The sequence below is a fragment of the Sapajus apella genome, unplaced genomic scaffold (genome assembly GCF_009761245.1).
Source record: "Sapajus apella isolate SASKATOON/1434 unplaced genomic scaffold, GSC_monkey_1.0 scaffold8, whole genome shotgun sequence".
Classification (NCBI taxonomy): Eukaryota; Metazoa; Chordata; class Mammalia; order Primates; family Cebidae; genus Sapajus; species Sapajus apella.
In genome coordinates, this window is record NW_022436948.1 from 46,161,752 (window position 1) to 46,173,981 (window position 12,230).

Below are 12,230 nucleotides of genomic sequence, written 5' to 3' on the forward strand. Positions count from 1 at the left end.
GTAAAACGTGGCCCAGGAAATCAGTGCTTCAGCAGAATTTTTCTTAAAATTTTTACTTAAGGCATTTGTTGCATGTGATTTTCACTAAATGCATCAATCACAACACTGACTTTCTGATGTTCTAATTGGATTTTGAGATGTTCCAGCTAAGTCACACAAAAAATTGTTTCTTAAGGTTGTAATGAACTTAACCTCCGGTACACTGGTAGCACATGTTCAAAACATGTTTTCCTTTCATAGGAGTGAGAGATGCTTCAGAGCTGCTTGAAATTTTTGTTCACAGCTTTTGTATTTATCCTTCTTTAAGTCCTTATACTCACATGTAGTTCTCATGCTTACCATTATTTTGGCTTCTACTGCTTGTATAAAAAGAAATTATGACATAGCATATGTATTATTGCCTAAAAATAAGAGAGTAATCTGTATATGTTTGCATTTAGGTCATTCTGTCCATTGAAGAAGGGTACAGACTTCCAGCACCCATGGGCTGTCCAGCATCTCTACACCAACTGATGCTCCATTGCTGGCAGAAGGAGAGAAATCACAGACCAAAATTTACTGACATCGTCAGCTTCCTTGACAAACTGATCCGAAATCCCAGTGCCCTTCACACCCTGGTGGAGGACATCCTTGTGTAAGAGGCATAATATTTAGTTTTTTTCTCTTGACAATTATAATTTCTTTCAGGCTATAGATAAGAATAACAGGTAGAAAGGAAAAAAATGGACTTGATAACTGTCTAGTTGTTGACTTTGTAGAAACCATATTTCATTTACAGCTGAAAAAGAGAATTATTAACATGAAAGTAAAAATGGACTCTTTTTAAACAAGATAACACATTCCCCTTCTCTTTTCTCTCTCTCTAATCTTTCTGAATTATTTTGTTTATATCTTTTCCTGTTTGGGTCTTTGATATGTACATAGCCTTTTTAAATTGATTGATCCTTCCTTACTTTTAGAAGTAGAGTGTGTGTGTGTATATGTTTGTGTGTGTGTGTGTGTCTGTGTGTGTGTGTGCAGCCCCTTTAATTTTCTTGCCTACTCTATGTTCTGTTCCTCAATTTGAAATGGCAAGCCAGACAGGGGCAATTTGTGAATCAACCCAGAGGAAGGATATTTCCTACTGATATGATCACGGCTAGTTGTTGTTATTCTCCATTCCTAAAACCAGAAAAGAACAGGTAGCAAGACAAGAAAATGGAGGCACTCATACACCATTTTGTAAAAGTCAGTAGACTTGAGAAGATCTACTTACCTCCCTGTGAAGAGCAATTATAAAAGGAAGAGTAGGGGGGGAAAGGACTATCATCTATGTCAGAAAATATTACATTTAATTATCATTAAGTTAAAAACATAATTCTTTATTTAGAATCAATTGGACTTAGAAATAACCAAAGCATATCCAAGCTTACTTTCTTCGTTCAGGGGTTGGCTGGGGGCTATTCAGACGTTCAACTTCAGATCACAGGTTCAAGCCAGCACAGGTTTTCAGTGACAGTAAGGCCGAGGCTCTTCAAGGACTACTTGAAACAGATCTCAGTTCACAGCAGAGCACTTAAGAGTTCACCTCTAAATCACTAATTGGCAGCCTCAGTAAAGTGAAGCCAAGCATGAAATAGCTAGAGATTAAACTATTACTCTGGCCCATCTTCCCTAAAGAAGTCCAACACAGGAAGCAGTAAAGGAAGGAAAGGCACTTCGGATTTTATCATGAAAGCAATGGACAGCCATGGAAGGATTTCAAGCAAGGGAATAGCATGATTACATTTGCATTTCTGGAAGATCGCTCTAGGGATGATTTACACTGTGTGTGCAAAACAAGGAACAAGACTGGAAACAGAGACGGTTTTACATTTTCAGCAACTAAATCTAGAAAAGATCAGGGCTTGACTTCTGATATGGGAATGAGCTTGGGGGTCTGGAGATAAGAGAATTTTATTATTATTATTTCCTAATAAATAAGTGATAATAATAACATTTATTATTAGGAAAACCAACATATCTTAGTCACTGATTGAATATGGAGGAAGGAGGAGAAAAAAATCAAAGATGTTTGTCAAGTTTCTGTCTTATACAAGGTGGCTGATGGTATTTCCACAGAAATAGAGGGAGAGGGACCAGTCTTTGGAATAGAAATGAGACCATTTTGAGCGTGCTGAGTTGCAGGTGCTCGTGGGACATCTAGACGGTTATATTTGTAGGTTGAACCTCAGGTAAAAAGATCTGTGCTAGAGATGTAGGTTTGAAGATCATCAGCATGTAGATCGGAGCTGAAGCTTTAAATGTAGTTAACATAGCCCGCAGAGAATACAAAGAATGCAAATAAATAGTGAAATGGTAGATTAAGTGGAAAAGGATGAAACCCTCTAATTTAAGACATGAACTAAACAAAAATTACTCAAAGGAAACTGAAAAAGAGAAGCCAAATAGGTAATCAGGAAAACAGAGAAGAGCAGTATTGTAGAAGGCAAAAGAATAGAGAGTTTCAAGGAGTGTAATGTCCAAGGCTTCACACAATTGCGGTAAAATAAAATATGAAATGTCTCCATTGGATTCAGCAATGAGACGTTCCGGTGTTCAAGCACAACCTTTGGTACAGCATTTTCAATAAAGTTGTGTAAGGCAGATTAACATAGAGGCAGAGTGAATATGAGGTCAGAGAAAGGAGCGGTACATAGTACCAATTTTTTTTCAAGAAACCTGTCTCTGATGAGAAAGAAAAGTAGTTAGAGGAAACGTTTCTTGGTTTTTGTTCTTATATGTGTTATTGAGGGGACTTGGTCACGCTATAATAGTGAGGAGAAAGAGCTGGTAGTGAGTGTGCATTAATGGAGGAGGATACTGGCATCCATAAACTGAAATCCTTTAATCTGGGCCCCTCCACATCCAGTGCCCATCAACAAAGCTGTCTGACTGTGCTGTAGGTATAGAAGCAGGCAGTAAGAACCTTCCTGAAGAAAAGCAGATAAAGCAATTTCTTCTCTGCTTTTTCAAGATTACAAATGATCATCCTATTTGGAAAGTATTGATGAAGAATGTAAGATGAGAAAATGTCACAACATAAAAAGGATCCAGAGGTCAAGTCAGGATGAGAGGGTGTAGCTGAGGGCCAGAGGTCTGAGATTTAGTGGGCTGGGCTGCAGTCCAGCAGAACAAGCCCATGAGTGGCAAACTGTGACAGCACGGCCACACGCAGGCCAAAAGCTGGGTGCTTTATATAAACTCGACAGCTTGATTCAATTCTAAAGTCTGATCTCTGGGAAACCACATGGAAGTTTTTGTGACTGATTTGCTATCCTTGTTTGTGACAAAGACGTATGTGCTACTGCTTTTGCCGTTAATATTATATACTTTTGTTTGCGAAACAGAAAGAATCAGTGTTCTAAGGTTCACACGCCTGAACCTTTACCAGCATTCTCATTTTCACAGCAACCTGGATGGGTTCCCCTGCTCCACCCTCATACCTCCAATAGCTCCCACCCACCCTGTTCCTGATTCCAGACAACGGAGACTGCTTAGGGACAAAGGCATGGTAGATTAAAGGATGGCAGTATTAGCTAAAGAACGCCTGGTTTGTTTCATGCTCATAAAACTGTGACACTGCTCCTCTGTCCCCAAATCGCAGAGCCCCGTTGTCTGCCCCCGAGTGATGCTGGATTAAGGATACATGACACATGTAGAATTTTCATCTTCTCTCCTATATATCCCTCAAACCTGGAAAGGAGTCCAGGTGTATAATCCACAGCAACTCTTATTAAATTCTCCCGCACTCTCCTTTTCTGCAGCATCCCCAAGCCCCCAGATTGCTCTCACGCTTATATGTTGATATTACTCTCTCATCCGCTAGGTCCCCATGGTTTTTATTCCATTCTAATTGCTTTTTTTCTCAAGACTTACCTGAGAAGCTGATATCCTTTCTCTTGACAGAGTAGGAAGAAGGGAAGAAATTAAAGTGACAAAGGGGTTGAGGAAAGCCATGAAACCCACAGTTTAATAATTTTATACTAACATAGTGGAAATTTAATATTTTATACTAACATGTTGGGAATTTCTTAAACCTACATCTGCAGTCTTTCCTCTCAAAAGTCAGAGTACCTAAATTGAAAAAATGTTAGTCAGAGAAGGCTTTCATTATTTGGTGCAGCAGTTACCTTTTCCTTTCTGCTGATATCCTTGTGCCTGACACGCCCCCGTGGGAATATTTAAACCTCTGTGCAGTTCCCAACATGCCTGCTTTCCCTCCTGCTCACTCAAGAAAGTCTATGGATAGACCATATAAGTGAATGCGGCTGTATTATAACGTTAAATCCAACTAACAGTAAAATGTTCGTTTGCAGAACCACTGTATTAATATAGGCAGTTATCCTTTCAAACTGTGAATTTCAAACTACCCCTGCATTCATTCACTTTACAATAACATCTTATGACTGCCTTTCAGATAATTATTTGTAGCTGTCGAATCATGCACAGCCCTTGGGAGAAAGGAGCCAGCTTGAGGCCAAGGTTGTGCGTAGAACAGCTTCTAGAGCGGCGCCTGGCCATGTGCTTTAAAACACCTTTTTCCCACTTCACTAACACTTAACCCTCAGGACCAACCTTGCTCCCAACCCCAACTACATTCTCAGAGAGTCCAGGATTCTCTCTGGGGTCCTATAGTTTAATACCACTACGTGGTGGCCCTTCACTCAGCCCTGCCTCCCCTGCCCTCACCCACGTTGTCCTACACATTTGTTCTCCATCGTCTTCAACCTTCACCCCTGATTACTCCACACGCCGAAGGGTACTGAGCGCACCAGGCTGTAGTCAGCTGGTCACTGTCCCTCAGGACAGAGTTTCAATATAATGGGAAAAACCATGCTTTCTTTTAATCCCTGTTCCAGGTCCCGAGTGTGTCACCAACAAAGAATTTCACACATTAGGAGCTTCTTGACTGTGAACTCAAATGTGGTATCCAGGGATGGGCAGCAGTTGTCCAGATGGACAGCGCCGGTCTATGACAGTCAGCAACCTCAGAAATAATGTTTTACCCAGGTCAAGACACCTTATTTACTCTGTATTCTTACTACCCACGGGGCCATAATTAGGGATCTTAGAAAACCTTAGCTGTTAGCAGCTGCAGCTGCCAGCTTCTGTAGTACATATTAGTCTATCTTGTAACTTTAAAGCACGTGGCTTCCAGTGACCTGTGAATCATGAAGGTAGGGAAAGGCCCATACCAATATCATTATTGAGAGCCCTCTTCTTTAAAAACTGTGAATAATGCTGTAAGACTGAATAGTACTACCGCTTTCCATTTAGCGAATTGTGCACCAATAATGCTACCTTCTGAGTACAATAACTTCCAACACTTTGATGGAAAGTTTTCTACTCATTTTGAGAAGATATTGTTCAATGCCACCTCGGCAATACATAATCAGCACCTGCTAAATTGTTTATACAGCAAGCCAAGACAACTCGTTTTGATTGTTCTTACTAGCACTTTTAATGATGCTTTTCATAACAGAAATCACTGGCTGGCCAAAAGCAATGTTGCAATTGAGCAATAAGCAAAGTTTTCTGGGAGGAAGATAGAATATGAAAGATGGATAAGAGGATGTGAAACTTCTACTTGCCCATTAGAAAAATCTAAATTCAGCCAGGCTCAGTGGCTCGCACCTGTAATCCTGGTACTTTGAGAGGCCGAGGTAGCAGGATCACTTGAAGCCAGAAGTTCACCACCCTGAGCAACAATGTAAGACCCCCATCTCTACAAAAAATTAAAAACTAAAATTAGCCAGACATGGTGGCACATGCCTGTGTTCCCAGCTACTTGAGAGGCTGAGGTGGGAGAATCATTGAGCCCAGGACTTCATAGTGTAGTAGCACTATGATCATGCCACTGCACTCCAGCCTGGGCAGCAGAGTGAGAGCCTATCTCTTAAAAAAAATAGAAAATTCACATAAATTGCTGGCACAAAATCGTCATAATACAATGTCAATACCCGTATGAATACTGATACAAACTCTTAATATATATTATCAGCCATAACTATGAATGCCATTTGTTGAGAGCCTACTATGTGCCAGTTGTGGAGCTGGGCGTTTTTATTGGTTACATCACTTAATCCTCCCGTTATGATTCCCATCCCTCAGACATGGAAACGGAGACTTAAAGAGGCTAACTTTCACAAGAGTACACAGCAATAAGAATAGACCAGGAATTTGAAGGCCACTGACTCCAAAGTCCTTGTTCTTTCTGGTATACAACATAGAATCACACAGAAGGGCAAGATGTTAGCTAGTACAACGCTGCTTCAAAATCTGATTATAAGAAAAGAGGGTACATTTTCACATTTCCAGATGGATTTTATCTGGGCTAGTCAAACTTCATAGGTGAAGACTACTAAAATCCCAAAAACAATTTTTAGTGGATAGCAGCTTGTTATGTTATCTCCCAGTAGGAAAATACCAGAATGTAAAGAATATGACCTCAGCATGAGAATAAATAGAAAATACGTAGTCCATATATCCCCTAAATACCCTCCTAAAATGACCAGCCACTTGAAGAACATTACTTGAAAAAGAAAAGTAGTAATGGCAACAATGCAGACAAATGAGGAAAATATGGCCGTAACATCACATAGTTCGGAATTATGTCCTCAGGCGTTTCTGTAGATTGAATTTTTCTGGTGCTGGCAAATACGTTTTGTTACTTTTTCTCACTATGGCAGACATTGCTAATCATCATAACACTCTCCTGCTAAGCCCAGAAGCTGCCTTAGTATCCCTCTCATGACCACATTTTGACAACCACTGCCAATGAATTGCAGCTGGCATGTAACATGGAACCTATTTTCTGACCCTGGATTATTTCCTCACAAAAGCAGGCTTTTCTTGAAGTTCAGGGGTCTATTACTCTGTTGTAGGAACCAGGTGCTGGATACTCTACTGGGAATTATGGGAGATTTTTAATAAGTATTATCTCTGCTCTGCATCTGTCTCTCTTGATGTTCAAACATATCTACAACTTTAAATTTTGCTCTGAGATTTTAATTTTCATTCCTTCATATTTTCCACTAGTTATCAGCCTTATTACATTTAAATAATCATATCAATAAAAAAAACAATCGAAGACTTACTGAAAATAAAAGACTGACAAAAAATAATTAATGTCCTTAACAATGTGGAGAGTTAGACTCTTTGAAACAAATGTATATTGCCAACAAGCACAAAATATCCATATATATAGTATATTTCTATGCATTTGGGATGTTATAGCCCTTTGAGTAAAATTACACTTTGAAAATGTTTTAAATATCAAAATTATTTTATTACTTTAATGTGTTCAAATTGAATGTTAGGCTTAATTGTAGAGAAGACTTTTAAAAATATATATGATTAAGTAAATTCTTTCTTCAAAGGGTATGTAGATAGTGTATGCATTACAAAATTATTTCTTGGATTAAATAAGTAGGATGAAGTGTAGTCCCTGAGTCACGCAATGAGAAACCCATGTAAAAGCAGCCATCCTGAGTGACGTCAGTGTGCTGTTGTGTCTCTAAGTCTGGTTATAATTGCAGGTGAAACCTTAACCCTATGCTGCCCAACTCCACCTAACACGGCCTCTTTCTACACCCTGAAACCTATAAAGACAGAATAAACAAACATTTTCACAAGACAAGGAAGAGTTTGAATAAACAGCATATTATTTAATAAGTTGACCACTATATCAACAGGTACTTACTCTTCTAGGTTTTTTATTTATTGGAATTAAATGAAAATATTCATTATGAATCAGCCATCATGTTATGGACCAAACTTTTCTGTAGAGAATTTAATATTCAACTCTGAGTCATCACGTGTTTAATGAATTTCTATGTTTAATGAATTCCTATGTTACGTGAGTGCCTACATAAAGAAAGATGTGTTCCTGCCATCAGGGAGTTTTCCCTTATTCTTTAAAAAATATTCTTCTGTCTTATGAATTTTTCCCAAAGAAGTTATTCAACTGACACAAAAAGAAACATGCTCTAAGACTACGTACTCATGTCTACTAAAAGCGTGTTGTTAGCAATCTAAGAGTTTAACTTTAGAGAATTGGCAAGTCATTAGGCATCCACATATAGAATACTATGCACCCATTTGAATATGAAGACCGTTGAAACAAGGCATACATTCATGAATATGTGAAACAAAGGCAATATAAAATAAAATGGACCCTGTCTGTACATTTCTGCTAATCATATGTACATGAATGACCTGGGAAAGAAGAAGCTGTATTAGAGCAGTAAGAGAAGAAAAAGCTTTTAAGCATATGAGAGTGTCATTTTAAAACAGAATCTTAGCTTGCAATAGAGTTTCTCAAAATATAACTTTTCTTGAATCATTTTAGTATGTCTATTACTATTTTATATTTACATGATGAATATAAAACATGGAGAACTTTTGAGAATAAAACACTTCTCACTCTTTAATGTTAGTATTGATAATATATTGATGACTTAGCTAAGAAACTTCCAAATTAAAAGGTTAGTATTCTTGTGAACTCAAAGGGCTCATTGGAACAAAAACTTCTGGACTCCCATCAGAGCTATTCATTTTTAACATATTTTATTATATTGGAATTGCATATTTATTACACCTTAAACTGTAACATTACTTATAATACCTAGACTCCTGCCCTTTCTATAATCTAAATTCACTGCAATTATACATGAAATTTCCTAATTCTAGCCCATTCTCATTTTTCTGAGAAAAGGTTGATCCTTGACCTTCTATTCTATAAGATGTATTTAAAACGTGAGCTGCAGGTTTTGCTGTAATATTTCTCAGGTGGGCAGTATTCACTAATCACCAAATAGCACAAATTTCTACATGGTCAGCACATAGCAAACTAAATTTATCACTGTACATGTTTGATAAGAAAGAGCATTTATTGTTTATTAGGCAATATTCCGGAGAATTCATGTAAGGATAATGGTCCCAGAAGCCCTCGAAGCCAGAAAATAGCAACATTTTTCAACTTCCTTAGAAGATAAGGTGAAAGAAAAGTTATTGCACCATGGCTGTGAACAATGAGGGGACCTTGACCTTACTAAATCAACTGCCAAGGCAGTCATATAAAGGCCAAAGAGTAACTAGGTCACTGAAGATCTGTGGAGAGAAAGGGAATTATGGTATTGAAACATTCTGGAAGCAAATAGTAGATGCTTTTCAACAAGGGAGAGACGCCATTTAAGTCATTTAATATACAGAGTGTCCTTTCATGACTTTTCTGTCCTAAGGACATAAAATTAGCAAGTTACATTTCTACTCACCAATTATATGAAATTGTGAAATTTCAAGAGTTATTCCAGTGTCATCTCAGGAGAGAAAAGTAGAAGCCATCTGACTATGTCGGTGCATGAGAATGGCATAGGAGTATAAAGGAAAAGTCACTTTAATACATTCTTTTAATTTTGTTCAGTTTCAACAAACTACTTTGACAAGCATTTAAAAGGTATGAGAGTCATGTTGTTTTGAAATAGGACAGTTTTCTAACATGTGTGGGTTTATTTATGTTAATAAGCAATAAGGATATCCTGGTCATTTTTATATTTATCCTTGGTCAGCTAAGTATGATATATTCCATGAAACTGGTCAAATAATTTAGAAAAATAATGTAGAAACTATTCTGAATTCTCTTAGATATTTACAGTGCACGTTAGAGCAGTGAAGACTCTGAAAAACGCTACAACTTAAAAATGTGCTTCAGTCTTCATGGAGACCTTTATTATTTTGTATTTTACATGTGAATTTTTATTTGACAATATTCATTAACATAAACACCTCTAGGAAACTGAATAAATACAGCAACAATTCAAGTATTTGTTGGCAGATGCTGTGATAAATGTCCAATCTTTGAACATGACCGATCTTTGTTTTAGGTAAACTCATGAATCATTTTGATGTTAATTAGAATGAAACAGCCCACAATCAAATAGCATTGCAATCTGCAGTACAGGAGAAAACAATGCAGCTTAACGGCTTCCAAATAGGAAATGTAATAGAATTGAGTAGTGTTTAAAAGGAGAGAAGTCACTGTTAAGGATAACCAGACCCAATATGGAGTACTGTGTAATCAATCACAAGGTATACGCATTTAATTTAATTGCAATCGTATGTAAAGAGTACACCCTCACCCTGTCATCTCTGTTCAGCGCATCGCCACCTTCAACTAGACCTCAGTTTAGAAAAAGGCGATCAATGTGGTAATAAAAGGAAAACCAAATAAATGAATTCTTGGCCTTTACTTAGGACCTTTGTGCTGAATTCCAAGGGGCAGCCTTCAGAATCTTCAGGAGTTATACCATGTACAACTTGTGCTCCTAAAAGCCTGGGGAGCTGGTGATTTTAGGGTGATTTAAAGGACTTTTAAGAGTAATTTTGATGGTTAGGAAATTTCAGTTTTTACCTTAAGTATTAACCTTAGGACCCAATTCTCATGTTAATAGTAGAACCATACCAGGTTATATAGCATGTATATGCCCTTCTGCTTCACAGTGGGGAAACTGTTACTTCACAAGGCTTAATCATCTGTGCCCAGTGCTTATCAATTGCTAGTTAAAGCTGAAGTAGTTCAAATGTGAACAGTAAAAACATTTTGATAAAACAGTCCAAATATGAACATTAAAATCTATGGTTCTGATTGTCTCCTTCATTCTTTAACTTTATGAAACTTTAAAAAGCAAAGTAAATGAAAGTTGGACTAACTTCAATAGTCTAATAAAAATAACTAAATGATTCTCTTCTAATAAGGAAGTTTTTCATTACTTAGAATATATTGTTTTAACTCAAACACTAAACTTTTCTTAAAGGTTGTTACTGCTTTACTAGTTAATATAAATTACAGAGCTAAGAATTCTTTAAATGATGTATTTATTTCCCTAGAGTTTAGTAACACATTCACATACTATAAAAGCACTTTTACGACCAAGTGTTTTTTTAAAACATGCAAAATTAATGTGTATTTTTATGTAATTATGTAAAGAAACGAATACGATTTATTGTCAGAATGGCTTACATACACAATTCTGAGTTACTTTTACCATAATTTCTAAGATTTATTCTGTTTTTATTCTCTCTAACTTAAGCTATTATATATATTTCATACATATTGCATATAAATACATGTATGTATGTATATATAAGCACATGTGTACCCTAGCCTTTCCAAAGTAATACCTTTATACTGCCCTTTGCATCAGATTTGAGAGACAAAAATAAAGATTGCTCTATCACTGCCTTTAAGATCCATTTTCTTGTTCATCCAACCTAACATTGATTTTGCGTTGTTTTGTGCCTTATTAGTATCTGTGTTTTGGGGACATTACCTTCTGTTTGTATGTGTGTAAATCTTATTCATGCAACTGAACTCTATGACACAAAAATTACATTTTAACAACAGTTACATTACTATTGAATGTTTGAGAACAAATAAATGGAAGTTTGATCAATGAATTCACCAGAAGAAGGAGAAGAATAATCACAGCAAATGTAGAAAAGGACATGGATTCAGGGGTAGGTCAGAATGGGGAAGAGTGAACATCCTGTGGCTAGTTACCCTCCTTGTGGGGATAGGGAATGAGCTAATCCTTAAGTTTCAAAACAGAATTTTATGCAAGAGAAAAAATAATAATAATAACAAGGGAGCTGGCAAGATGTTGAGTTCTCTCAAGATCCATCAAATAAAAATTCAAAAGAAAAAAAAGATCAGCATAAGGCCCAGTACTAGCAAAAAGCACAAAAAGGCAAAAGTGTTCCATAAGTGCCTGATTTGATAAACAATTTTTTTAAAGTGACTTATTTGAGTAGGATAGAAAATCAGAGACTTTTAAATGGAGAATAAAAACATTAGATTTAAGAATATTGTAAAAGGAAAAAGAAAATTCCATGATTCCTGCTTTATTTGGCCTTTAAATGCTCTCCATGTTTTGTTCTGTTTTGTTTTTTGTTTTGTTTTCTTACAGAATGCCAGAGTCCCCTGGTGAAGTTACCGAATATCCTTTGTTTGTCACGGTTGGTGATTGGCTAGATTCTATAAAGATGGGGCAATACAAGAATAACTTCATGGCAGCAGGATTTACAACTTTTGACCTGATTTCAAGAATGAGCATTGAGTAAGTGATACTAGGGTTATTAAGGTAACTAGATGCCCTGCTGGGGATTATAAGTTCAAATGCTATATTAAAACACCTTTGTTTAGGCTAGGA

General features: G+C 36.9%; 1 protein-coding gene across 3 annotated transcripts in view; it reads left to right on the forward strand.

The window, feature by feature from the left end:
• EPHA6 (EPH receptor A6) overlaps positions 1–12,230 on the forward strand; it is a 970,705-nt gene that overhangs the window by 953,921 nt on the left and 4,554 nt on the right. For all 3 annotated transcript variants that reach the window (XM_032277212.1, XM_032277213.1, XM_032277214.1), the window contains 2 exons: positions 441–634; positions 11,988–12,137. In XM_032277212.1, coding sequence (XP_032133103.1) covers positions 441–634; positions 11,988–12,137 — 344 coding nt within the window. The remainder of the gene's footprint in view (positions 1–440; positions 635–11,987; positions 12,138–12,230) is intronic.